This window comes from Nyctereutes procyonoides, unplaced genomic scaffold, assembly GCF_905146905.1.
Source record: "Nyctereutes procyonoides isolate TBG_1078 unplaced genomic scaffold, NYPRO_anot_genome, whole genome shotgun sequence".
Classification (NCBI taxonomy): Eukaryota; Metazoa; Chordata; class Mammalia; order Carnivora; family Canidae; genus Nyctereutes; species Nyctereutes procyonoides.
Window position 1 is genome coordinate 49,946,404 of NW_026575133.1, and position 27,572 is coordinate 49,973,975.

The following is a 27,572-nucleotide window of genomic DNA, read 5'->3' on the forward strand; positions in this document are numbered from 1 at the left end:
CTGGTCGGGGATTGGCTTGGATTTGGGGGAAGGATGAAGGGACTGGTTTGGGACATCCTGGGCTTGAGGCACCTGTAGGTGGGAGCCAGGTCTTGCTCAGTTGGAAGCTTGCAGGATGAGTTGAGTTTTCAGCTTGTATATAGTAGCAAGACCTTGAGAAAAAATGGGATCATGCAGAGAAGAGAGGGAAGGGAAGATGTGAAGGCTGAGCCCTGGAGCTGTGCCCTGGAGTGCTCCCCTCAGCAAGATCCAGGATGTGGGAGGCAGGCGTCAGGCCCCAAAGGCCTCTTTCTCTGTGGGCTGGGGACCTGGGTCTGGGAGCAGGTCACAGGAGAAGTTGAGGCTGTCTGCTGAGTGGAAGCAGGGTGAGGCTGGGTGGGTTGGGGAAGGTTTAGACTACCCATTTGCAGGGAAGGGGAACCAGCGCAAGGCATTCATCTGTAGTGAGGATAATCTAGCAGTGTGGGCTTTATCACCATGGACTGCAGGCAAGAGAGGAGCTGGCTGATGCAGGGCTAGAGTTTTGTAAGGCAGGTGCTGAGGGATGAGGGGCTAGGGGAGCTGCTGAGTGGTGGTGAAAGTAGTGATATACCTAACTGTGGGTCGAAGGTCAGGGGCGGGGGTGGGGGGTTGGAGATCAAGACCCCGTGGGTCCCATGACACTGATGAACAGACATGCTGGGAGTGAGGTTGAGAAGAAGTTACAAATAAGGAAGGGTATGGTGTGGTAGCTGCCAAGTGCGATTCCCAGGCTTCAGGCATCAAGGTATTGCAGGTGTGGACAAGACCAGGGGGTGGCCATTTGAAGGGGCTGCCTTGTGGGGGGTGGACGTGAAGGCCACTGAGATGGGATTCAAGGAGCCGTAAGGGTCATATGTACATGGACATGCACAGGTCACTGAAAGTCCCCAGGATGATATTTCAGGATGAGTGGGAAGAGTTACAATAGGACCTTTTTAGAAAATGTAGAATAGTGAAGGCTTGAAGAAAGAGGCAGATGGAGAGATGCCCTGAGAGTTGGATTCAATCTTTATGTTCCACCAGATTTTGCTATTTAGTCAAAATTAGCTTTTTAACTTCCATTTTGGCCTTGCAAAGTCGAATGGCCAAATGTCTATGTCATCATCATTTTTGGCATCCCTGATCTTATATGTGACCAGTGATCACATGATTGCATAGGTTATGGTCATAGCTAATCAACCTCAACAATTTCAGAATTTTTTTCTAAGATTTTTTATTTACTTATTTGAGAGAGAGACAGTGAGCACATGTATGAGCAGGGGGCGGGGCAGAGTGAGAGAGAGAATCCCAAGCAGACTCCATGCTGAGCCAGGAGCCCGATGTGGAGCTTGATCTCAGGACCCTGGGATCATGACCTGAGCCGAAATCACATTGGACACTTAACCTACTGAGCCACCCAAGCACCTTCAACAATTTCAGAATTATGAACAGGCGTGTCATTCCAACTTCATGGTAACATTGAAATGGTCACTTTCAAACATAAATAAGCATTCTAAAAATAATTTGAAGTGAAAATCTTCCTATGTGCTTTGTTGGTTAAAATTCTATCAGCTACTTGAAATATAAATGTATACTTATAAAGTGAAATGCTTCAATAATGAATGATCATTGTAGAAACAGATAATTTCCTGCACAAAATTAAAAAGTATTTTTAAAAATATTAAGAAAAAACAAGTTCCTCAAAATACATTTCATGCTCACTAAACTTCCAAGCCACAGGTTCTAAAAGAGTGTTTTAAGAAGACAAATCTGTATATCCTTTAGTTTTGAATCTATCAAGGCTAAAATCTTCAAATAAAAACATTTATCAGGACATCTGGTGGGCTCAGTCGGAGGAGCGTGTGACTCTTGATCCTGGGGTCATGAGTTCGAGCCCCATGTTGGGTGTAGAGATTACTTACACTTTTTTTTTTAAGATTTTATTTATTTATTCATGACAGACACACAGAGAGGAAGAGAGAGAGGCAGAGACACAGGCAGAGGGAGAAGAAGGCTCCATGCAGGGAGCCCGATGTGGGACTCGATCCCGGGTCTCCAGGATCCGGCCCTGGGCTGAAGGCGGCGCTAAACCGCTGAGCCACCCAGGCTGCCCTTACATACACTTTTAAAAAAATAGTTATCCAAATGATCACCGTAGAATGCCAATGATTTCTAGTATTTGGACATGAAAGAGTTTTGAGATTTGGCCAAACTAAGAATCTTAGTTACAAAGTTCTTTTTAGGACAACCTGTTAACTGAAAACCAATTTTCTTGAGTTACAATCTGTGGTGCAAGAAAGTTAAGTGATATGAAATGTGTAAGTTGAAAGTGACATCTGGTCTTGCAAATGTGAAGTCTCTATCTATAATTTTAAGTAAGCTTCATATGCAATGCGGAGTTTGAACTCAGGACCCCGAGATCAAGAGTCACATGCTCTCTCCACAAGTGGGACATCTACTGGCTGCCGGTACAGTCTAGCAGCTGATGGTGCAGAGAACATTATCATTTCTGCATTGTAATAAATGGCAAATGTTGGAAATTTGATTACTAGCATTGCTAATAATAATATTGTAACGATTCAGTAATTTTGACTAAATTTCAGACATATTTTTGTAGCCCATAGTGTCATTTTATGATGGTGAGCCTCATTGTCTGGCCGTTATTGGCTGACTATCCATTTTAACACTCAGGCATCTCATCCAGATGTGTATTTGGTTAGAGCGATGGCTCAGAGCCTCAGCACAGTGCCGCTTGCTGAAGGTAATGGGCAGGAGCTGGGAGCCAGTAGGCACCCCCACCCCTCGAGCCCCCCAGGTCCATGCTTCACTGCCTTGCCTCTGGCAGGGGAGGCCAGGGAGGCAGCCCTCTCAGGAATGAATGTCAGACCAAAGGCACTGAACAGGGCCTCCTGCTCTCTTCCAGCCTTGCAAGCAGGAACATCCAAGTCTTCTTCTCTCCCCGCCTATGGCAGGACCACTCTGAGCCGGGTAAGGTCCCTGACCAGAGATCACAGACTGGGACGGAAGAGTATGCCCTCGGGGCACCTTGGAGGGGCTGAGCTGCTTGGGTATCGGGGGAGCAAGAGACCTTTAAAGTGAAGGGAAACAGTGCAGACTTCTCCACCTTCCTTCTGATCCCTTCGTGTCCTTTCTAGCTACAGTCCACAGAATTCAGCCCCTCTGGGAGTGAGACCGGAAGTCCAGGTGAGAGGCAGGGCCACCCAATGCCAGGCGAGCTGGGCAAGGGGCCTGAGCAGGCCCCATGGCAGCCCGTGTCTGTGCTGCGGGCAGGGCTGTGGCTTGAGGTTGGGAGGCTGAGCCCGCAGGTTTGGAGGCCTGCTGCCCTTAGAGCTGCCTCTGGACAATAATTCTTCTCTCCTATAGGCCTGCAGGTGAGTGCCTTCTGGAGGGGAACACATGGAGCAGCAGAAGCAAGCCGTGGATGGGTGATGGGGGTGTTGGGGGGGTTGGGGCTGCAGAGTTGCCTGGCAAGGACACGAGAAGCCCAGGGTAAGGCTGGGGAGGTCTCCCTGCCCCACTCTGGCTCACTGCGGCTTTGGTCTCCCCAGAACGGAGAGGGCCAGAGGGGGAGGATGGACCGGGGGAACTCCCTGCCCTGTGTGCTGGAGCAGAAGGTGAGGGGCAGGGGCAGAGTCAGGGGTGGTGGGCAGGGGACAGAATCATCTACAGTGGGGGTGGGTCAGCCAGCCTGCGGGGAGAAGCCAGGGAAGCAAATGCACCAAGGGGTCGCTGATGGGAGGGGCAGCAGGGAAGTTGGGGGCAATGGTTGACAAAAACAGCATGAGCCCCAATGGCCCTTACAGGCTGATCAGGGGCCCAGGGAATTGAGGGGGTTACACTGACAAGAAACTCTATAAGCCTGAGGTTGCCCCCTCTCTGCCCACCCCGCCCCCCAGATCTATCCCTACGAAATGCTGGTGGTGACCAATAAGGGGAGAACCAAGTTGCCTCCAGGTGTGGATCGGATGAGGCTTGAGGTATGCAGAGGAAGTGTGGGGTGGGCCTAGGGGCTTCCAAAGGGGCAGCCTCCCTGGTGGGCCTGGTGGGGGAGACCTGGGGCCTCTGTGTGAGCGCTCCCTTAGTCATTGGCCCAGCCTTGCCCCAGCCCCTGTCTTTAAGCTGACTCTGGGTGTCCCCTTTCCAGAGACACCTGTCAGCCGAGGACTTCTCAAGGGTATTCTCCATGTCCCCTGAAGAGTTTGGCAAGCTGGCCCTGTGGAAGCGGAATGAACTCAAGAAAAAGGCTTCTCTCTTCTGACCATCCTTCCTGCTCCATGACTGACGCTCTCCCCTGCTGCTTCGGGGCTCTAGAGCTGGGGTCACTAGACCCCCAAAGCATCGTCTCTTAGGGGCGCAGGGTGGTGGTGGGGGGGATGGAGGTAGGGTTGTCTCCATTCCCCAGGTGAGGGGGAGCCAGGACCTCTGCAGTGCTGGGGTGTGGGACGTGAACTTGCTTTCCCATAAAAAGCCAGGGGCCTCCTTCCCTCCTCCTTGGTCCTCACCGCACAGGGCAGACTCAGTCTGGAGCCCAGCACACACAGAGTCAACGTTTGCACCCTATCCCCCCACCCCACCCCCACGGGAAGGTCCCCACAAGAGAGTGAGGAGAAAGGAAAGCAGCACTTAGTGGTCAGGCATGTTGGCAGTCTGGACCCATGGGTGGGTACAACCCTCAGGCTTGCGGGGGGAGGGGGAGAGTGGGGAGCAGCCAGGAGGGCAGGGAGAGCCCCAGGACTCTGTGCACCCAAGCACGCCTCCTCACCTCACCTAGGACAGCTTCCCCTGCACCTGGGTCTCTGGCTTCTCTGACTCTTAGCAGGAGCAGGCTTGAGCTCAGCCTCTAACAATGAAGCCACCCTGCCCTCCAGCTCACCCTCTCCTCTCCTGGTGACCCCTAAGCTTCAAAGCCTCTTGCTCCAGCCCTGTGGCTTCCCTAGAAGCCATGGCTTAGAGTGGAGATGTTGCAGAACCCTGGCCCACCGTCAGCCTCCAGGCAAGTCAGCTAGACTCCAAGCACCCAGGTCCTGTGCAGAACCCAGGCCTTCAGGCTCTCTTTGGATGGGATCGAGAGGCCAGGCTGTGTCCTGGCCACCAGGTCCTGCCCATTTCCATGCATCCCCACCATGCTGTCTAAAGAATGTAATTTATTGGGGCACCCCCAAGCTGCTTTCTCTCCTAACTCTCTGCCCTCCCTTAATCACACTCCCAGCTTCTCTTCTCTACAGATACATATGTGTATATAATTATATATATATTTTTGCCGGGGTCTGGCTTTTGTTCCTGCTCAGGCCCTGGTACCCCTTTCCACTGTGTGTGTGTGTGTGTGATAATGCTGTGGGAGGGGGACTCTGCTTGGAATTAAAAGGTTGCATTGGGTCCCCAAATCTATTTGTTCTTTCTGGAACACCTGGGAGCACTTGGGAGAGGCGATGCCAGGCTGAGGGAAGCCTTGGGGGTGAGGGTTCAAATGGGGACCACAGAGGGCTGGAAGAGGCCGGCATCACACACTGCCCCTTCCCCCAGCCCCTGGCCACAAAAGCAGAGGCCAGCCTAGCAGGGTCCCGTCTGCTGCCTCTTCTTCAGGGGCTGTGTGATGAAGTATGGAGGAAGGACAGAAGGTCACTCTGGAGACTAATACAGGAGCCGGCTCGGGGGCAAGCCCGCTTGTCCTCTGCTGAGGCCTAACTGCTCACCTTGGCAGTCAAGCTCACCAGCATCTGACAAGTTGCACCCTCCAGGGCCTGATACTCCCAGTTCTCTGGGGGAGGCCAAACACACAGAGAAGGTCAAGGATGCAGGAACAGGCACTAAGCCAACTGCTGAAGAGCAGGCAGGGAAAACCAAGCAATGGAGAAACAAACAGTGGGTGAGATCTAGTGGACCATGGGTGGCGTGGAAGCTGAGAGAGAGGAGGGGGCAATGCGCTCTCGATTGACTTGGCAAGGCCTCGCCGGGGGAGCAGACAGGGACCCGGAGTGCGGAGATCGCCTGGAAGATGGGAAAGAGGATTGTGGGTGCCTGTGAAGGGAGGGGCCAGTCTCAGAACCCAGATGTGGGTGCGTGAGGAGGCGTGTGGCCAGAAGGACCAGGAGAGCTGGAGTGTGAACCTAAGGACTGGACCTGATGCAAGTGTCCTACCCCCCGGGATGAGTCTCCACCCCTTTTGGCCAAAGCAAAAGCAAAGTGGTTAAGAATCACTCAAGTATGAACAATTGTTTTACTGTAGGAGTTCCGATGATACATCTACAACATTGTTTTATCCTTCCAACAACCTGTGAGGTCAGTAGCACAGATCAGTTGAAACCTCTCAGCAAAAAGAACATTGTAGAAGAGACTGTTCATCCTGAAGCCTGAAGCCGCACGCAAGTTAACAAGTGGGGGATGGAGACAGACCTCCCCATTTCTTGGCTACTAAGCCAGGACTCCCCAATATAAGCAGCTGCCTCCCAAGGGGTAGCTGGGAGGACAGCCGATGAGGCGGAGAGAGAGAAAGAGGAATCATCTCCGTACTTGTACACAATTTCAGGTATTCAGCCAATGTTTGGAAGGCTTACCCTGTTCCAGCACTTGGGATACAGTGGTAGCAAGTCTAGTACCTCCACATCCGCAGAGCTCCCGGGCTGTAGGGCATCAAAGGGTGCGGAGGCCGTGTTTGGTCACAGGTCACTGGAAAGTGCTTTTGAGGGGGCAGATTGCATGCTAAGACCTAAAGGATTTTAAGTTCTTGAGACCTGGAGAGGCTTGAAGTGGAACTGGGTCCCTAAAACAAAACCTTAGGAGAATCTCTCAGTGCCTCTTCCCACAACACGCACACACACACTTGTATGCAGGCACATGCATGTGAACAGATGCAAAACTGTGGTGATCACTCAGTTCAGGGGCTTCCAAACCTTTTTAGTAGCAAACTTAAACAAAAATCTTATTATTAGTAATTGGAATACATTTATAAGGTGAATTTTATAACTAATTATGATGAAAATGAATGAGGACCAAGAAGCTTTGATGACTAAAAAAATTTTAAGGCAAGATTTATATACAACAGTTGCCCTTTTATCAAATGCAGGAGCTAATTCACTATTGTATTTGGCTGCACAGTATCGGGAAAATCCTGACTCACACAGAGAAGTAGTCACAAAATTGTGGTGTTTTAAAAATGCTCACAAATCCATTCACACTCCTCCCATTGAGTTAGCACAGTGTCAATGTCCCCTCTTCTAGGATCTGGGCTTAGTGACTCGCGCATTTAAAAACAGTTCACCCAGCAATAGCCTTCTGCCCTCACTTAAATTGACAGGAGGAAAGGCTTTATTTATAGGTCTTCTCTCAAATGAGCTAATCTGGCAGTTAACTGCCACGGGGTCTGTTTGAAAATGCAGTAAAAATTCTGCATGTAGGGGCCCCTGGGTGGTTAAGTGTCTGCCTTCAGCTCAGGTCATGATCCCAGGGTCCTAGGATTGAGCCCAGCGGCGTTGACCTCCTTGGGCTCCCTGCTCAGCAGGGAGCCTGCTTCTGCCTCTCCTCCCCCACCTCCCTGCGCTGCTCATGCTCTACCTCTCTCGTTCTCTGAAATAAATAAAATCTTAAAAAAAGAAAATCCGCATTTAACTTCTGACTGCCTCCAAATAAATTTAACTATTAGCCTGTTAACCAGAAGCCTTAGTAATATAGTTAACACAGTTCGTATGTTATATGCACCACATACTGTATTCCTACAGTAAAGCAAGCTAGAGAAGAGAAAATATTAAGAAAATAATAAGGGAGAGAGGCACCTGGCTGGCTCAATTGGAAGAGCATATGATGCTTGATATTAGAGTTGTGAGTTTGAGCCACGTGTTAGGCATAGATCTTACTAAGTAATTAATAATATATAAAAAATAATAATAAACTTTTAAAAAATGTTTAAAAGAAAGAAAATCATATCTCTCTTTGGGACGCCTGGGTGGCTCAGCAGTTGAGCATCTATCTGCCTTTGGCTGAGGGCATGATCCTGGAATTCTGGGATCGAGTTCCACTTTGGGCTCCCTGAGGGGAGCCTGCTTCTTCCTCTGCCTGTGTCTCTGTCTTTGCGTCTCTCATGAATAAGTAAATAAAATCTTAAAAAAAAAAAAAGAAAACCATAAAAGAGAGAAATTACAGACCCAGTACTGCACTGTATTTATCTTTAAAAATGCATGTATCAGCAGACCTGTGCAGTTCACACCCATGTTGTTCAAGGGTCAACTGTACATCAGTGGGCTCTGATTATTTTGGCATATAGCACATATAACTGTGTCCATTGACTTTTATTAGAACTTTTAAAATAAAAATTTTTAAGTGAAGCCAAATGAAAGGTTATAAATTCCTGATGCACTTCTGTATTTGGGTAAAGCTGATTTAATACATACAGCTGCTTCCCTGACCTAGGAGGAAGCAGGCCCAGAAACCCACAGGGCAGGACTAGACTCAGGTCTCCAGCTTTCCAGGTCACCTCTCTGTGCACAAACATAGGCATAAAACAGGCTCATTTATTCCCTTTGTTCTTACACATTCTGGCCTAAAAGCCTCCTCTCCTTTCCCATAGGGCTCCTCACCGGGGCCCATTTACAGATGGTCTATTTAGTTCATTTTTCTCAAGCAGCTCTCAGAACTGAGATCCATTTGCTAGCCCTGTCTGTCCCCACCCCCTGGTGACTTAGTTGGGGCTCCAGGCTCCACTCCAGGGTACACAGCCATCTCTGGGCCGTTTGGGGCCTCCTGGGCCTCAGCCTGATGGGTGAATGGAGCCCAAGGGGCAGGGCGAGTGCAGTGAAACCCCAAGACCCCACAGCTCTCCATCCTTCAGCTTTGCAGTAGAGGCTACTCTCCTCCCTAGTGCAACCCTTGATCCCTCACCCCCTCATCATGTGTTGAGCAGAAATATATTTGGAACATATAACCAGCCCTCTCCTCAGGAAGATCTTTCCATTGTGGAGGGTGGTGGTGGAGGTGGTAGGGGAAATGGGCTTTAAATCCGTGGAGTTGTAGCTCAGACATTCCAGGAACCCCTACTCTTTTATACAAGTCCTGCCTGCCTACTTCTTGGGTTCAACCTTCCGGGGCAGAGGCCCTCTCCACATGGGTCACCCACCTTGTGTTTCTTTCCTTGGTGCTGCCAGGACAACCGGCCGGCCGTTCCTCCCTCCGCAGGACCGCCGGACCAGTGTCCTATCCACTAGAAGGAACAAGCAACAAGTGAAATTAATGTTAGTAATATGCTTCATTTAACCCAGTGGACCTAATGCATTACAGTGTCAACAAGTCATCAACACACAATATCACGAATGAACTAGTCTGCATTTTCTTTTCGGTGCAAGTCTTCAGAACCCCGCGTGTATTTACCCTCAGCACCTCGTAGCTGGGACTTGCACGTTCGTTTCAGTGCTCCACAGCCACGTGCAGCCTGGAGCTACTCTCCTGGTCGTGGGGGGCGGGGGGTGGGTTGGGGGCATCCAGAGACTTAGGGGACCCACACAATTGCCCCTTCCTCAGGGAAGAAACTCCCGGGCCCCCTCACCCTTCTCTCTGCCCCTGGCTCCTCCGACCAGCCCCTGCGGAACTTGCACCTGCTCCTCCGCGGCGCCCCTCCCTCCTCCGCTGAGGCTTCAGGCTCCAAGGGCCCCCTCGCTCTCCCCGGCCTCCTTCCCGACAGCGCACAGGGGGCCGGGCAGGGGTGCTGCGGGGGGGGGGGTGCTGCGGGGGGTGGGTTCTGCGGGGCCCCCAGCGGGCGGGGGGCCAGGGGGGTGCTTCTGCGGGCCCCCCAGCAGGCCGGGCCGGAGGGCCGGGGATGGGTGCTGCGAGGGTGCTGCTGCGGGGCCCCCAGCGGGCGGGGGGACGGGGGCGGGGGGTGCTTCTGCGGGGCCCCCAGCGGGCCGGGCCGGGGGTGGGTGCTGCGGGGGTGCTGCTGCGGGGCCCCCAGCGGGCCGGGCCGGGGGGCCGAGGGTGGGTGCTGCGGGGGTGCTGCTGCGGGGCCCCCAGCGGGCCGGGCCGGAGGGCCGGGGGTGGGTGCTGCTGCGGGCCCCCCAGCGGGCGGGCCGGGCCGGGCCGGGGCGGGGCGGGTCAGCCAGGGCCCCGCCCCCTCGCCGCGCCTCCGGGGCCGCCCTCCGCCCGCGAGCTCCGCCGCCGCCGCCGCCGCCGCCGCCGCCGCCGCCGCCCGGGAGCCGAGCGGGGCCGGGCCGCCGACATGCTGAGCCGGCTCGGGGCGCTGCTGCAGGAGGCCGTGGGGGCGGTGAGACCCGGGAAGCGGGGCGCGCGGGGCCTCGGCCGGAAGGGCGGGCGCGGGGCCGGGGGAGGGCGCGGGCCCGCTCGGGGAGGGCCCCCTCCCCCCTCCCCCCTCCCCCCTCCCAGGCCGCGGCGCCCGTCCTGGGCCTCCCCTGCCCCGGGTCGCGGCCCGCGCGGGGTCCTCCCTGCGCCTCCGCGTGGCCTCCCTCCCCGTCGCCCTAGTCCCGGCCTCTCCAGATCCTGCCCAGCCCCTAACGAACCCTTTTCCCCAAATGGCTTCCGGTTTATTTTCCTGCTCCGCGTTCCCAGTTTGCTCCCAGTTCCCAAACTCCTCTGTGCTGGAGGGCTCCCTCGTCAGCCAGACTTTCCTCCCCAAGGTGCCTTCCTCCTCCTCCCCCCACGCTCCTCCCGCCCTGGTCACCTGGCTTGGAAAAAGAGGTGCCCTTCCGCCTCCTGCTGAGCCCCCAGACAACCCCAGGACCTTAGTCCCGCGGGTGCGCCCAGCCTCGGCTTGGGAAGTGCCGGCCCGGCCACGTCCCGGGAAGCGGGAAGCGGGACTGTTCACAGCGGGGTGGGTGGGCGCCGGCCCGGGAAACAGCCCGCCCCAGGCTGTGGCCTCGCACGGCCCAGGCCTTAGCCACACTGACCTTGAGTCAGGAGAGGCCAGCAGCGGGGGTCTCGGGGCGGCCCTGGGGCCGAGACTCGGCGTCTTTGCGGCCTTCTCTCCGGGTTGAAGGCTGGTCGAGGCGGGTTCGCTTCATTCAGGGAGATAAAAGTGCATGCAGTTCCGACAGACTAGGCCCAACGCCTCCTGTTGAAAGTAACCCTGCCAAGAGCCTGTCTGTAAAGTTAACAGTTCTTTTGTCTCCAAGTAGAAGTCCTCCTCTAATGGATCGATTTAGTATATCGTGTCAGATTGGCTCCAGAGCCAAAACCGAGCTTATCATAAATGAGAACAGTCTCAGCCTTAAACTTGTGAAGAAAGTGAAAAGCTCCGCCCACCTGTCCCCAGCGCTGCATTCGTGGCATCCAGGTGCTTCCAGGGCAGCCCACCTGGGGAGGGGTTCCAGAATGATTTCGCCTTCCCCTCCCCCTTGTTTCCAAGCAAAACAGCTGTCATCTTAGAAAGTGATACGGCAAACTGCTACATGCTTCTCAGGGAAAACTCCCTACACCGGGCGGGTAGTCCGGCCAGACAGAGTCTTAGTCCCCAGAAGTGAATTTCTGTTGCTTCCAATGCAGGCACTTCAGCGTCGGTAGCTGGAGGAGAGATTGGTGGTCAAGGGAGATACTTTTGGCTCCTGAGTATAGGATATATAGACAATGCCACAGAATCTTGGCTGGCCCCCCTGTAACTGTCAGGAGAGAGGGGAACCCCTCTTCTCCCCTCCACCCCCACCCACATCAAGGGCATAGGTCTTTCCCTGCCCCCAGCAAGTTGCTTGACTCCTTGTCAAGGAGGAAGAGTGCTCCTTCCTGCCCTCTTCTGACAAAATAAGAACAGCAATTGTTCTGGTTTTTAAAAAAATATTCTTTATTATTATTAACAGAGGTTGTGAAGATTAATAATTTCTCTTTAAAAATAAATCATCTGCTACCATTTCTCTGGAGTTATAATAGCTAATAGTGGGATTCAGGTGAAGATGTTCCCCTTGCTTCCTTCTAACAGTCTACTTTGTTACAGTCTGTTACAGTTTGCTGATCATTGGTGCACCCCGGTCTCTTACTCTTACTGGATTGTTCCTTTTCACTGTAAGCCCAGCTCAAGGGTTTAGGAGACTACAAATGAATGAATCCTAAGGCCCATCGCAGAACTGGAAGATGATTATAGTGCCTGTCAAGGGTCAGAGAGCTTTCCTGAGACAAGGAACTATGGAAAGGATGTCTAAGGGAGTTTGCTGAGATCCTTAGTAAATATGAATGAGTAGTCACTATTGACAGCACCCTTTAGGGGCAGGCAGAACTAGAAAACACAGAATCTGAGCCCTCAGGGAGCTCACAGTCTAGTAGAAGAGGTGACTCTAATCCCACAATAATAGTATCACCCAGGACCTGGTGAGAGGCAGGGGCTCCATGTGGATGGTGTGTTTGGTGTTGATCCTGTAAGGGTGCTGCCCCGCACCACTAACTATGAAAGAAGACAAGCTTGCCTGGGCAGCTGAGGGTTGGGGCAAGAGTTTCAGGGCCTCTGATTCAGTGGTACTGCTTCTTTCTCCTGTCGTAATGGCCTTCTAACTGTTCTTGTCATCATCTCCTACATGCAACTGTCAGAGGACTCAGAGGACTCTGCCTGAAACACTGCTAGATGTCCTTGAGCTGCACCCCCTCCCACCCCCGCCTGCAAAAAACAGTCCTGACTTGGTGACTTGATGTTCAGGAGCCCACAAATTCAATCCATCCTTGTCCCAGACATGCTTTGCAGAGTTCCTTCTGCAGGAAGGAACTTCCTTCATCTCTAATGATTGAATTCGGGCTCCATTCTTCATGGTTTATTTCCAGGTTAACTGCAGTAAAGCCTACTCTGTACCAGCCCTCTCTTCCCAGGGGTCAGTTTCCACCTCTCCTGTGTTCTCACACCTCTTCCTATAGCTGAGTTATTCGGGGTGGTTTTTATATTGTTCTCCCCGGCACTGGGTGTTCAGCAGCCTTGTATTGCATTTAGCATCTAACATGGTGTCTTGTACACAGTAGGCACTCAGAAGATACTCCCTGAATCAATCAGTAGACGCTCAGTTCTGTGATGCAGTGAAGTGTGAGGTTAGAGAGAGTGGTGTCCAGGAAATCTGGTGAGGCCTTTGTGGAGCTGGTGGCCCTTAGCTGGGCCTCACTGGTGAGCATTCGGATCTAGCCAAATGTAGGGGGACCTAGGGCCTCCTGGGCAGAGCAGCCTGAACAAAGACAGGAGGAAATGAGCACCTGTGGTGACTATTTGATGATGCATTTTCTCCTGTGTATGTTTACTCTGCAAGGAAAGAGAACAAATGCTCTTTCTTGGAGTTTTTGGAGAAAGCAGTTGTTGGGGGTGGAGATGAAGAGATAACTTCTGGAAAAGGGGCAGGTCTGGAGCTTGCTCCTAGCAAAAATAGAATTCCCTGGGGCTCCAGGCTGTGTATCCCCAGCTCCTCTGGCAGCCTGCAGCCTTGAAAAAAGATGCAAGCATGGTATAAGTAAGCTGCTTTATGAATATTATGCTAACACTACACACCTGGCTGGACGAAGCTTTTCGATGGCCTCAAACACAGATTTTTGCAGACTCTCGGTTTGAGAAGGACCTGAAAGCTTTGTCATTGCCATGCTTTCCATCCATATCATTTTGATTTTGTTGTTCTGGGGGGTACTCTCCTGTTTTCTCTCTGTGTCCCTTTATTGTAGCATAACTATCTTGAGAGGTTCTATTTCTGTGTCTGTTCCCCCCACCAATATTCCTAGTTCTTCCAGGACAGGCCCTATGGAATCATGACATGTAGTAGGAGTACAGGATTTCCAGGAGAGAAGAGGGCTGGGAGAGGTGCTGAGTGATTGTCCTGGAGAAAATGTGTTACTGTTCCCTTTGAGAATCTGGATCACAGGGCCTCCTCCAGGGCCTAGTACCAACCCAATGCTTGGTAGACGGTGGAACACCTGCTCCGAGTGGCAGTGGCAACAGAGCCCGTAATCACTGTGATGACCACTTAGGCTGTGTCTCTGCTCTCTCCACAGCGGGAGCCCAGCATTGACCTACTAGAGGCCTTCGTGGAGCATTGGAAGTGCATCACGCACTACTACATTGAAAGCACAGGTGGGGCCTCGTTTTCCCTGGCGGGGGGAGCCTTGCATACAGTGGGGAGGAAGGTGTGGGCAGGGTCACCATGCCAGTCAGAGATGCAGGGAAAAGGTGACAACTGCCAGCCACACAGGAGTCGAGAATGGGGGCTGGCCCCACCCTGATCTTTCATGAGAGGAACCGTGCCGGTGGGAGCAGGAACTGTGAAATTGTGCATGTCCCTGAGCTGACTGCAAGGCAGAGGCTGAGCTCCACTCGCCCCTAGGTCCCAGCGAGGCAGACTGTCCAGGCCGGCAGTCCCCAAGTGCCTGTGCTCAGGGCTTACTGATTAAAAGAAAAGAAATGGAATAAATTCCTCTTTTCCCTGAGCTAACTTAGAGGGCGTGTCCCTTATAGAAATTTACAGTAGCAGAAGCGGAGGCCTGTACCATGCCTGGGTCCTTCTCCCCAGCTGACACCCCAGGGAGCCAGTTTTGGGTAATCTGGGCCCATCAGGATCACTCATTGAGGGGGTGGAATCTGATTGGCTGCTTTGTAGTCAGTACATTGGTATTGGTGGATAACGCTGGTTGCCAGGTAACCCTGTCCTGCATCCCTGGCTTTCTACCTCCTGGTTCAGATTGTGGTTTGATTCCAGTCTACCCCTTTCCTGAAGACTGTATTTCCAGCCTGAGCTAGCCCAAGAAATTAGAAAACAGTCTTTGGACACTCTGAGGAACACCCCGCCTTCTGAGAAACACCCCCCCGCCCCCCGGTCATTTTAGACCAGGTTTCTCCATCTTGGAACAGTTGACATTTGGGCTTGATCATTCTTTGTGGCACGGGGCTTTTGGGGGTGCATTGTAGTATGTTTAGCAGCAGCTATGGCTTCTACCCACTAGATAGATGCCAGTAGCAACCCCTCCCCATTTCGATAGCCGTAAATGTTTCTCCAAACATTGCCGAATGTTCCTGGGGGCAAAATCACCCCAATTGAGAACAACTGCTTTAAACTGAAGTCTTTTTTTCTTTTTTGAGATATAATTGATGTGACATTATATCATGTAAATTGGGTGTACAATATATTGATTCGATATATAGATATATCGTGAAGTGATCACCACAGTGAGTCTAGTTAATATCCATCACCCTAACTAGTTACCAATTTTTTTTCTTGTCATGACAAGTTTTAAGATCTACTCTTAGCAATTTTTAAATATGCAATACATTAACTATAGTCAACAGGCTGTATAACATTCTCAGGACTTATTTATTTATTTATTATTTTTGTTTTTTGTTTTTTAAAGAGGGAGGGGGGCAGAGAGAAATGGAGGGAGAGACTATTAAGCAGGCTCCATGCCCAGCGCAGAACCTGACACAGGGCTCACTCTTACAATCCTGAGCTGAAATCAAGAATCAGACACCCAACTGACTGAGCCACCCAGGCGCCCCAGGACTTATTTATTTTTTGACTGGAAGTCTGTACCTTTTAGACTGATATCTCTTGACAGCCCCAATCTACCAGGATGTAGGAAAAGATCCAGAACTGACTCAGGTCTACCTGGGGCTTCACCTGAACCCAATCCATTAATTTCCAGAACAGTCCCTAGACCATAGGTATGGGGGTGAGTGAGGTGAGCTCTGTTGCTGAAAAGCCAATGCTTTCAAGAAAAGCTAGGGGGTGCTCCAAGGCTGGTCCCAAAGCACCAAAACTTGCTTTACACAAATACTCTCTACCTGAGACTCTCACTAAGAAAGCTCCAGCTTCTCCATCAAGACCTTTGCATGATGGAACAAGTTTGCCTCCAAACCTGTGGTCATGCACGGATTTTTTTCTCCTTTGTAAAAAAAAGTTGTTTCTCCTTTCTGCCTCTTGTGAGTGTAAAAAGGACAGGAGGTTTACCTCTCAGGAAGCTCCTCCAAGACAGCTTCTAAATTCAGTGACAGAGAACCTTGATCCCACGGCTTCTCACTCAGGCCCAGAGCTGGCCTGAAGCCTGGGCAGTGTACCCTCCTATATGCCCCAGGGTTAGGAGAAAAAATGATGCCACTTCCCTCTGATAAAGTGCTAGAGTATGTACACGTTCCCAGTCAGAGGGCTGTATCCTGGGTCTCATCCCAAAGGTATTTTGTATTTTTTTTTAAGATTTTATTTATTTATTCATGAGAGACACAGAGAGAGTCAGAAACATAGAGGGAGACGCAGGCTCCATGCAGGGAGCCTGATGTGAGACTAGATCCCAGGACCCCAGGATCATGTCCTGAGCCAAAGGCAGACTTTCAACCCCTGAGCCACCCAGGTGCCCCATCTTTTGTCTTTTTAGGTTTAGAGGCACCAACTGTAAATTTCCACCTCCCCTAGTCTTTGTTCAAAGCAAACCGGTAACTTGGCCTTTCTCCAGGGATACCCTCAGTCTCCCTCCACCCCTCAGACCCCATGGGCTTGACCTCATCAAGCCAAAGTGCCACTCTTCACCCCACTCACCCTCGTTTCCTGAATCTCTATTAGATGAAAACACCCCTGCCAAGAAAACGGATATTCCCTGGCGGCTGAAGCAGATGCTGGACATCCTGGTGTACGAGGAGAGGCAGCAGACAGGAGCTGGCGAGGCTGGGCCCTGTCTAGAATACTTGCTGCAACACAAAATCCTGGAGACCCTATGCACACTGGGCAAGGCCGAGGTGGGCAGGACCCTGGGGTGCCCCTGGAACCTTCCACCCAAACTGGAGCCCTCTGAGTTCTAGGCTCGTCCACCTGTGTTTCCGTCATGTCATGGATTTGCGCCCATTGTTTAGTCAGGGTTCATTTGGAGAAGGTGTGCTAAGAACCAGTCATGTGCCAGGCAGGATCCTGAATGCTGGGGATACAGTGGTAATGAAAACAGACAAAACTTCTAGTCAGAGAGAGGTGGGTAATTGGGCGGCCCACACATAGTATATTCAACAATGACAGGGTTATGGAGAACAGAAAAGCGGGAAGGGGAATCGGCAGTGTGGGAAAGCCAGTTTCTTTTTTTTTTTTTTAAGATTTTATTTATTTATCCGTGAGAGACACACACAGAGAGAGGCAGAGACATAGGGAGAGGGAGAAACAGGCTCCATGCAGGGACTCAATCCCGGGACTCTGGGATCATACCCTGAGCCAAAGGCAGATGCTCAACCGCTGAGTGTTATGTTTTGGTAATTCTTGGTAATATTTCAGACTTCGTTATTATATTCATTATGGTGATCTGTGATCAAAGATCTTTGATGTTGCTGTTGTCATTGAGGGTACTACAAATAGTGCCCATGTAAGACTGCTCCACTGACCAGCCATTCCCCATCTTACTCTCTCTTCTCGGGCCTCTCTAATCCTGGAGACACCATAATATTGAAATGCAGCCAACTAATAACCCTACAGTGGCCTCTAAGAGTTTAAGTGAAAGGAAGAGTCACATGTCTCTCACTTTAAATCAAAAGCTAAAGTGATTAAGCTTAGTGAGGAAGGCACATTGAAAGCCGAGACAGGCCAAAAGCGGGCCTCTTGCACCAACCAGTTAGCCAGGTTGTGAATACAAAGGAAAAGTTGTTGAAGGAAATTAAAAGTGCCTTCCAGTGAACACATGAATGATAAGAAAGCCAAACAGCCTTATTGCTGATGTGGAGAAAGTCTGAGTGGTCTGCATAGATGAAACCAGCCAGGACATTCTGTTAAGCCAAAGCCTATCCTGAGCAAGGCCCTGACTCTCCTCAGTTCTGTGAAGGCTGAGAGCAGTGAAGAAGCTGCAGGAGAACAGGTGGAAGCTGCCAGAGATGGGTTCATGAGGTTTAAGGCCAGAAGCCGTCTCTACCACAACCCAGTGCAAGGGGAAGCAGCCAGTGCTGGTGTAGACACTGCAGCACGTTCTCCAGGAGATCCAGCCAGGATAAGTGATGAAGGAGGCTACACTGAACAACACATTTCCAATGTAGAGAAAATGGTCTCTATCGGGAGAAGATGCCAGCTAGGACTTTCATAGCTAGAGAGAGGAGAAGTCAGTGCCTGGCTTCAAAGCCTCAAGGAACAGCCTAAACCCCTCCTTAGGGACTAATGCTGCGGGTGCCTTGACATTGAAGCCAGGGCTCATTGACCGTTCTGAAAATCCCAGGGTCCCGAAGAATTATGCTAAGTCCACTCTGCCCCGTGCTCTGTGAACGGAGCAACAAACCCTGGATGATGGCACTTCAGATCACAACATGGTTTATTGAATATTAAGTCCATTGTTGAGAAGTACCGCTCAGAAAAAAACATTCTTTTCAAAATACGACTGCTTATTGACAATGCACCTGGTCACACGTGAACTCTGATGGAGACGTATAATGAGATAAATGTTTTCTGCTCACATAGCATCCATTCTGCAGCCCAGGGATCAAGGAGTCCCTTGACTTTCAAGTCTCATTATTTAAGAAATACATTCTGTAAGGCTGTTGCTGCCATACATAGCGATTCTTCTGAGGGATTTGAGCAAAGTCAATTGAAAACCTTCTGGCAAGGATTCACCATTCTACGTGGGTGCCATTAAGAATATTTGTGATTCATGGGAAGAAGTCAAAATATCAACATGAACAGGAGTTTGGAAGAATTTGATTACAACCTGCATGGATGACTTTGATGGGTTCAAGACTTCAGAGGAGGAAGTGTGGGGGAAAGAGCAAGAGGAGTAGAACTGGAGGTAGAGCCTGAAGATGGAACCGAATGGCTGCCATCTCATGATCAGATGAGGAGTTGCTGCTTGTGGATGAGTAAAGAAAGTGGTTTCTTGAGATGGAATCTACTCCTGGGAAGACTCTGGGAAGATTGTTGAGATGACAACAAAAGATTTAGAGCATTGCGTAAACTTAGTCGATAGAGCAGGGGTAGGTTGGAGAGGAAGGACGCTAGATTTGAAAGAAGATCTGTGAGTAAAATGTATCAAAAAGCATCTCCTGCTACTGAGAAATTATTCATGAAAGCAAAAGTCCATCCATGTGGTCAGCTTCATCGGTGTCTTATTTTAAGAAATCCCCACAGCCATTCCCACCTTCAGCAGCCACCACCCTGATTAGTCAGCAGTCACCAACATCAAGGCAAGCGCCTCTGCCAGCAAAACGGTTACAACTCACTGAAAACTCAGGTGATAGTTAGCATCTTTTAGAAATTATTTTTATGTTTTTAATTTTTTAAAAAGATTTTATTCATTTATGCATGAGAGACAGAGAGAGAGAGACATAGGTAGAGGGAGAAGTGGGCTCCCTGCAAAGAGCCCAATGTGAGACTCAATCCCAGGACCCCAGGACCACGACCTGAGCCAAAAACAGATGCTCAACCACGAGGCCACTCAGGCGTCCCAAGAAATTAATCTTAAATTAAGGTTACATACGTTGCTTTTTAGAACTAAAGCAATTGCACAATTAATAGACTACAGCATAGTGTAAAAAAACATAGCTTTTGTCTTCACTGGGAAGCCAAAACCTTAATTTGACTTGCTTTATTGGATATTCACTTATCGCAGTATTTGCTTTATTGAGGTGGTCTGGAAGCAAGGTGTGCCTGTAGTGAGGCAAGTGACTCACGGTGACAGAAGACAGGATGGTGCTGTGGGCTGTGGGGGAGGAGCATTCCTGGCAGCAGGCATGGCTTCACCTGATGGGCACCCTGCTCCTTGACCCTGCAGTACCCCCCGGGCATGCGACAGCAGGTATTCCAGTTCTTCAGCAAGCTTCTGGCCCAGGTGCAGCATCCCCTCCTGCATTATCTCAACGTCCACAGGCCCGTGCAGGTAAGGGACCAGGAAACCAAGGGGTGTCTGAGGGTCAAGCCTCGTCTCTTCCCTGCTACCTCATTCTTCTTTCTAATTTGCTTCCCTTCTAGAAGCTTCTCCGACTTGGTGGGACAGTCCCCGGATCCCAGACAGAAAAGGAGGAGGTACAGTTCACCACCGTCCTCTGCTCAAAGATCCAACAGGACCCAGCTCTGCTCACCTATATCCTGGAAGTGAGCATCTCAGAGGAAAAGAAGCGGGAGGGCCCAGACCCCCAGGGCCAGCCCCTAGGGCCCTTCTGAGGAAGCAGAGGGTGGAGCAGGTATTCACGTGCCTCAGCTTCCCCTATAGCTCCACGCTGAGGCCCGGACAGCCAGCACATCCTGCTTTCCCAAGGGGGCACCGTGGGGAATGGTCTGCACCACGACCTGGCTTCACCCGACCTTCTTTGCAGGGTAAAAAGATGGTCAGTAGGAAGAAGTCATCCAGAGAACCCAGCACCCTGCCTAGAGAGGCAGCCAACATCCAAAAGGACGACCCGCACAGCAAGGCTCCTGACAGGAGTTCCGGTGGGGCCCGGGCCTTGAGCCCCCAGCCGCCTGCCGAGATGGAGGAGCCAGGTGGAGGGGCTGCAGACAGCAACCTCATCACGTCCCTGATGGGCTTGTGCAAGAGCAAGGTGCTGGCTGCCAAGACAGAGCGGGCAGGGGTGAGGAGGGCAGGTGGCTGGGAGGGGACTGGGGGTTAGATGTATGTCCCTGAAGCGGTCCCCTTATCTCCCCAGAAAGGTCGGGTGGCTCTGAAGGCCCAGGAGAACCTGCTGCTCCTGGTAAGTGTGGCTTCGCAGGCAGCTGCCACCTACCTGGTGCAGAGCAGCCCTTGCTGCCCTGCTGTCGCCGAGCATCTCTGCCAGCTGTACCAGGCCCTGCCCACCTTCCTGGACCCAGCAGACATTGCCGCTTTAGAGGGTATCAGCTGGAGGTAGGCACTTGGGCTTGGCTGGGAGCCGGGCTTACAGCTGGCAGGGGATAGAAGCCCTCCCTGCCCTCTGGTAGCCGTTCCTCTGGTTTTCCAGGAGGGTAGGGACCCCTGCTGGCCACCTTCTTCCTGAGGGCACCACCCATCCTTCTGGGGCTTTCCCTCCAGGGAAACATCATTTTGCTTCACCTTCCTCGCCTCACCCCCCACCCGCAACAGAGGGTGCAGGGAGAAGGGGCCCAGGTTCTGGAACATACCTGAGGCAGGCCCCACAGCCCCTCCCTCACTCCCTCTCAGGCTGCCCAGCGCCCCATCTGATGAGGCTGCCTTCCCTGGCAAGGAGGCCTTGGCTGCCTTTTTGGGCTGGTTTGATTACTGTGACCACCTCATCACGGAGGCACACATGGTGAGCAGGAGCCGGCGCCAGCAGGGCTCTCTGGGGGGTGGGGGAGGGTGCCCCACGGTTCACCCCACTCCCTTCACCGTGTCCACCTTGAGGACCGAGGGGTCTCTTGGGAGCTAGGCAGGGCCCCCAGCCTGCCTGTTGCATTAGACGCTGTGCAAGGACACAGTTGTTTCTCAGGGAAAAACTGTCATGGAGGTAAAACGTGCATAAGACATGTTCTTTGGCACCTAGGTGGTTGCAGACGCCTTGGCAAAGGCTGTGGCTGAGAAGTTATTCGTGGAGATTCTTCAGCCCCACCTCCTGCATGTGTGAGTCTCTGTTCCCTTGGGCACGGCCATGGTCTGGATCCACTGGCCCACCCCACCGAGTCCCCTCCTGTCCCTAAGGCCGGGGGTCTCCTCAGCCATAGTCACGTGGGTCTGTGGGTTCCATGGTTCGTGTTTGCCAGGTCTGGCCCCTGACACACGTGGCTCAGAGCCACATGGGCTGACGAAGGCCTCTAGCTCTTGGACTCCAGGGCCTCCAGAGGGCTAGGGAGCAAGCAGGGAAATACCAACCAAGACATAAGGAACCCAGGAAAGGGTGCTGTCATCCTCACATTCATTCACCCCTGGCTCCCTCTCTGGTCTCCCCTCCCCTGCCTGGCTCTCAGCCCCAAGGAGGCCTGGCTCAGTGCTCTCTCCCTGTAGTTCAGAGCAGAGCGTCCTGACCTCCACCGCCTTGCTCACGGCCATGCTGCGTCAGCTCCGCTCCCCGGCGCTGCTGCGAGAGACCGTGGCTTTCCTCCTGGGCACAGAGCCACAGCCTGCAGCCCCCGATGATGGCCCCCGCACTCTGTGCGCTCACCTCATCGGGCACTGCGACCACCTCTCTGACGAGGTGAGGTGGGGGGGGCTCGTTCTTCTGGCTCCCACCAGCCCCCACGCAAGGGATTTCCTGAGGGCTTCTCCCCGCTTGCATTAGCTTACCTGGTGGTACTACCCTTGAGGCATCGAAACACATACCCCCCAAAAAGCATGACACAGTCATGGCAGCTTTTGTCACATAGTAATCATCTGTGATCAGATATTCGCCGGGTGACTTTGTCTTCCAAACCTACTCATACTCATTTGGCTTTTTGGAGGCTCACAGCTCCCCCGAGCTGGGTGAGGCTGCTATTCTGTTCATTTCTCAGACCTGGGAACCGAGACACAGAAGCGCCAGTTGGCTCATTTGCTAGCACACATCAAATTGGTGACAGAACCGGGGGGCGGGGGGGGGCAGACTTCCGGCTCCCACACCAGCACCCACTTGCTACCCCTGGTCTTGCCTTATCCGAGGGAGCCATTCCTAGGGACTCCTGCTGACCCTTTCTCACCCAGATCAGCATCACCACACTGCGGCTATTTGAGGAGCTGCTCCAGAAGCCACATGAGCGGATCATCCGCAGCCTGGTCCTGGGCCACCTGGAGGGCCGCCATTATGTGGCCCGGGGCTCACCCGAGCCCGAGAGCTACGAGGACACCGTGTAAGTGAAACCCCGTGCCCCTGGGACCCAGTACAGCCCTCAGTACCCCGCACTCGCTCATTCCTTCATTCCTGGTGCCACTTGCCGGCCCTGGCCACAGAGATTTGGAGGAAGACCCCTACTTCACAGACGGCTTCCTCGACTCCAGCTTTCAACCCTCTGCAAAGCACCCCCCGGCCCCCCCGACCAACTTGGATGGCAAAACAGCCGTGACTGAGATCGTCAACAGGTAGGGAGCCGCTCTGGAACCCGAAGCCACTTGAGGTCTGTTCCATCTTCAGCCAGAGCCCTGATGAGGCGCAGCCCAGGAGGGAGTGCGCCTTCAGGACTGGAGTGGAGCAAGGAGGAACGGGGTGGCCCAGGCGGTGCCCCTCCACACCCAGGTCTTGTCTCTCAGTTTCCTCTGCCTGGTTCCTGAGGAAGCCAAGACCTCAGCTTTCCTGGAGGAGACCGGATATGACACGTACGTCCACGATGCCTACGGACTGGTGAGTGTCGAGGCCTGTGCCCAAGCCCGCTCCTCGGCCCTCAGAGCCATGGCATTGATAAGCCCCACCTCCTCCGTCTGCGATCTGCCCAGGGTGCTCCCTACTCCAGCCAAGAGCTCGAGTCCATCCCTCCCACGTGGTTCCCTGTGTCTGCGGGTGCCTCCTGGCCACTGGGCCTCCCTCCTCAACTCTCACCACTGTTTCAGTTCCAGGAATGCAGCTCCCGAGTAGCCCCTTGGGGCTGGCCCCTGGGTCCCACACCCCTGGACCCCCATGAACCCGAACGGCCTTTCTTTGAGGGTCACTTCCTCCGAATGCTGTTTGACCGCATGTCCCGGATTTTGGAACAGGTAGCCAACAGGCCTGGGCCCTGGCTACAGGGTGAGGGCCGGCAGGAGAACTCAGGCAGGTGCCTCTGGAGCCCATCAGGACAGCCGCCCAGCCCTGGGGGTTGAGTCCTCTTTGGTGCTTCAGCTCCAGACCCCCCCACCCTTTCCCCTTCTCCAGGCGGGAAGCCCCGTCTTGCCTCTGCCCCACACGCCCTAACATGTCCTGGCCCTCAGCCCCAGGGAATCCATGACACACAAACACATCACGTGAGACTCCCACCCCCGCACACGTTCACACTGGCCAGGCGCCTTGCTGGGGGAGTGCAAAAAATGCTTGCCGCCCCCTGCCAACCCTCGGCTTGTCCACCGTGTTCCCTACAGCCATACAGCCTGAACCTGCAGGTGACCTCAGTCCTGTCCCGGCTTGCCCTCTTCCCCCACCCCCTTATCCATGAGTACCTCCTGGATCCCTACATCAACCTGGCCCCTGGCTGCAGGAGTCTGTTCTCTGTGCTTGTCAGGGTAAGGATGTCGGAGCCCAAGGGTGTGTGCCAGTGGGGTGGCAGGAAGGGAGGGGAACAGGAAGGAGGGTGGGGGCAAGGGCTGCAGGAGTGGGCACCCCGGACAGCTCCGGGGAAAGCACAGGCACACACACCCACCGACCGCGGCATGGCAGAGCTAGGGGACCCTGCACGAGTGTCACTGGCCCCCACCTCAGTCCTGTCTTATTCCTGCTCTAGGTGATAGGGGACTTGATGCAGAGAATTCAGAGGGTCCCCCAATTCCCAGGCAAACTGCTCCTGGTGCGCAAGCAGCTGATGGGTCAGGTTCCCGGGGAGCAGTAAGTAACCCAGGGCAGTGGGTGCCCAAGGGTGGATGGACCCTAGGGTGGGAAGGCAGACTGCTCCAGGGTAGTGGGAGGAGCACAGGCCAAGGGGTGACGGTGGCCCATCGCTGAGCTCTTTCTTCACTCAGAGGTGTCTGGCACTGGAACGTGCCTCCTGGGCACCGGGATGTCATACTGAGCACACTCCCACCACCTCCCAGCCATGACCCCCATGCTGTCTCCCTCAGGCTGGACCACCAGACCCTCCTCCAGGGTGTGGTGGTTCTTGAGGAATTCTGCAAGGAGCTGGCTGCCATCGCTTTTGTCAAGTTCCCCCCACATGGACCTCACCTGCACCTCTCCCCTCCCCGAGAAGGGCACGTCTGAGCCAGGAGCAGGACAGGACACCTCTGCCCGAGAGCTGCCTCCCACCTGGCACTGCCGCCACCTCCTGCCTCCCAGGGTGGGGGCTCGGCTCCATCTCCTCTACATCCCAGGCACCTCTGCCTCTGAGGAGGCCTGGGCTTCCACTCCAGGTTCACTCCAGGAGACCCGGGCCTGTCAGCCACACGAGACTGGGTTCGGGGAGTGGGTCTCCAAGGTACCAGAAGCCACGGAGCAAAAGAGATGGCCTCCCAGACAGCATGGTGTCCTCGGGGCCTTCTCAGGGGAGCTGGGTAATTGCCAGGTGAGCAGCCAGGCCCAAACCCTCGCGTGTTCTGTGTCTATGGGCCATTTCCAGGGCCAAGACCTATGGTCAGTCCCAGGGGCACAGAGGGGAGTGAGTGATGGTTCTGAGGCTGGTCAGGACTGCAGGCCAGAGAGATGGGGGCGCAGGAGCCCTGTCTCTGACACAGTAGGTGCCACAGACACTGCTGACACTTGACATTTTTTTCTCTTGCCTTCTTGGCTTAACCTGTGGCAAAGGCACAGTGGATGGCCAGGGAAGCCCACTCTTCCTGCCCAGCCCTCCTAGAGACTGTTGCAAAATTCCCAACCGCCTCGTGGCAAATATCCAAAGCCTGCTCCGCGCCCAGGCGGGGGCAGCTGCTAATGAGAGCCTTGGTACAACTGCAGCCAGGGCGGGAGAGGGCTTGGGAAGTGGGGGGGCTGGGTGCCAGGCTCCGGCTCCAGCTGGTTTCTCTCTGGCGCCTCTGAACCCGTCTCAGCAGGTCCAACACACCTGGGCAGAGGGGCTCAGAGACCAGGGGAGGCCAGGCCTGGCCCTCAGCATTCCACCCTGCCGCAGTGTCCTTGACGGAATACTCTTCCAGGAGAGCCAGGGAGCTCAGGACTGACGAGGCCAGGACGCCCACCCGACCCCAGGCCCCCAAGGCCTGGCGGGGAGGTGCTGGGGCACAGGCAACCAGTTGTAGTGTTGTTCTCCCTACGTGCCCTTCACGGCTGGGGCTGCCACCCCACCCGGCCCGAATCTGTCTCAACCTGCAGGAACACACAGGCGGCGCCAGGCATTACCTCACAGCAGGACTGCAGTTGCTGGCTTCGCTCCTGGGCAAGGAGGAGCAGGCCAGAGCCTCTTTCGCTTCCTTTTCCTGCCTGTGCCGCTTCTAGAAGCCGGCCGCAGGTTGCCAGGAGGTGACATGAAAGAGGAGGAACTCAGTGACCTCTCCCTCTCCTGCATTCCTCCAAGCTGCGGAGGACTTAACTGCCACTCTGAAGGACACCGTGCCTGTGCGTGCATGCGTGTGCACGCACGTGGGAGTTGGCGTGGGACAGGACAGCCGAACTCACGGGCGAACCGGGTCTGCACTCTCCAAGTCAGAAAACATTTGAGCTCCGGGAGTCACAGATCCTCTCCTCCTCCATCCCCTTCAGCATTTGCACTGCGTTCCCCCAGACGACACAGCAATAAATGATTTGGTTGCATGGACACAGCGGCCCTGTTCTGCACCCTTCATCCCTTCGTGTCCTCCTGCACAGGACTCCACTGCTCATTCAGGCCCTTCTTCTTTCCCAAGAAAGATTCCTTTTCCAACACTGGAGCGGAGGGGGGTGGTGTGCCAGGGGGGTGGCAGTGGTGGTGGTAAATAGAGACAGGCTCTGGCAGCGCAAATCTGATGTTCCTCGGTGCCTGCCAGGAACCAGGCTCTTTCTTGGCCAAGCAACACTATTTCTGCCCAGCTTGCTTACAGCTGAGAGCCAGCTAGCCTCGGGGACACTGGGAAAGAATGGGCCATCTGGAGCATCTGTATGCGAGTCTCATTTCGGGGTGTTTATGTCGTGGGCTGTACGAATGCTGTAGTGGGCCTCCTATTTTTAAAAAGCTCGTCCTTAGGTGCATGTGTGTGGGGATGCTCTCAGGAAGGTAGCTGAGAGAACTCCAGGACGGAGCAAGTTGAAAACTTAGGGCTGATGAGTGGCTCTTACCTCAGTATGTCAGAATCACCTGATTTGCTTTTTATAATCCCTGTGGAATCAGTGCCTCTGGGGGATGGGTCCCAAGTTGTTTTTCAAGCTCTCCAGGTGATTCTATTGGGCAGGGTTGAAAACTACTCCAGGCTAAATAAAGTGGGAGCAAAGACTGCCCTTTGACATGGACTGGTGGGTCCCTCAGACACTGAGAGGTGAACCAACGTGAAAGGGTTTGATTCCATCATGTGGGAGATGTTTGTCCTCAGAGGGGACAAGAGGATTCCTACCACAGCCTAAGGCCAGAAAGACAAGATGGCAGCCAAGAGAGGATGGGATGGGGGGCCCTTATCCTGGTCCATCAGTGTTGGAGTGCAGCTACCTCAGAAGGAAGGTCTAATCAAGTGTTCTTTTGCTCAGAACCAGAAATCTGTATTACATGCAGTGAGTAGCACACGATAAATCTTCTTTGTTTACTTCCTATGACTTTTCCCTTAAATTTTAGTAAAGTTCTTTTTTTAAAAAAAATAATAATACTTTTTATCATGATTCCGCTGGGCTCAGGAGAAATGAATAAAGGGTTTCGGTCTGGCTCCGGCTGGAGTTGTAGAAAGGCAGGGGCAAGAAGCTGGTGGCCCGCAGAGTGATGCAGGGAAGGAGCAGGGGAAAAGAGGTGGGACTGGCTTTTACTTTACGGCTCCTCACCCACCTGAAGCTCCCAGTGTTCTCATTGCCCAAATCCTGGAGAGGATGTGGACACAGGCAGGCAAGAGAAGGAGAGCCCCAGTGGGCCACAGAGGCTATGGTGGATGGCAGGAAGCATGCCCACCCCGGTCACTTGCTGTCTGGGAAGAGCTGGGAGGGTGTGGTGGGCCAAGGGAGGAGCTTCCTTCTTGATGCAGTCCCCTGC

The 27,572-nt window shown here is 53.4% G+C and overlaps 2 protein-coding genes and 1 long non-coding RNA gene across 11 annotated transcripts in view; 2 read left to right on the forward strand and 1 right to left on the reverse strand.

Annotated features, from left to right (window-relative positions):
• DMTN (dematin actin binding protein) overlaps positions 1 to 5,397 on the forward strand; it is a 27,637-nt gene extending 22,240 nt beyond the window's left edge. For all 6 annotated transcript variants that reach the window (XM_055346247.1, XM_055346252.1, XM_055346248.1 and 3 more), the window contains 5 exons: positions 2,924 to 2,988; positions 3,156 to 3,204; positions 3,385 to 3,635; positions 3,918 to 3,998; positions 4,166 to 5,397. In XM_055346247.1, coding sequence (XP_055202222.1) covers positions 2,924 to 2,988; positions 3,156 to 3,204; positions 3,385 to 3,635; positions 3,918 to 3,998; positions 4,166 to 4,279 — 560 coding nt within the window. In that variant the 3' untranslated portion in view covers positions 4,280 to 5,397. The remainder of the gene's footprint in view (positions 1 to 2,923; positions 2,989 to 3,155; positions 3,205 to 3,384; positions 3,636 to 3,917; positions 3,999 to 4,165) is intronic.
• Positions 1 to 11,262, reverse strand: part of LOC129523383 (uncharacterized) — a 12,308-nt gene extending 1,046 nt beyond the window's left edge. The window contains exons 1-2 of the long non-coding RNA XR_008667106.1: positions 10,518 to 11,262; positions 9,128 to 9,211 (exon numbers count right to left, since the gene is read on the reverse strand). This is a non-coding gene — a long non-coding RNA (uncharacterized LOC129523383). The remainder of the gene's footprint in view (positions 1 to 9,127; positions 9,212 to 10,517) is intronic.
• On the forward strand, positions 10,149 to 26,183 carry FHIP2B (FHF complex subunit HOOK interacting protein 2B). Of its 4 annotated transcripts, none has more exons than XR_008667105.1 (18): positions 10,149 to 10,264; positions 13,957 to 14,035; positions 16,509 to 16,681; positions 19,672 to 19,776; positions 19,869 to 19,991; positions 20,213 to 20,437; positions 20,543 to 20,739; positions 21,034 to 21,142; positions 21,374 to 21,450; positions 21,832 to 22,021; positions 22,504 to 22,649; positions 22,750 to 22,878; positions 23,047 to 23,137; positions 23,344 to 23,487; positions 23,848 to 23,988; positions 24,207 to 24,307; positions 24,541 to 24,980; positions 25,462 to 26,183. XR_008667105.1 is itself a non-coding variant. In XM_055346244.1 (17 exons), the coding sequence occupies exons 1-17, from the start codon at positions 10,220 to 10,222 to the stop codon at positions 24,677 to 24,679; spliced, it is 2,214 nt and encodes a 737-aa protein (XP_055202219.1). In that variant the 5' UTR covers positions 10,149 to 10,219; the 3' UTR covers positions 24,680 to 26,183. The 4 variants fall into 4 exon arrangements, 2 of the variants coding, with proteins under 2 accessions (XP_055202219.1, XP_055202221.1); XR_008667104.1 differs by having other exon boundaries at positions 25,465 to 26,183; XM_055346244.1 differs by having other exon boundaries at positions 24,541 to 26,183.
• Positions 26,184 to 27,572: the final 1,389 nt, after the last annotated feature.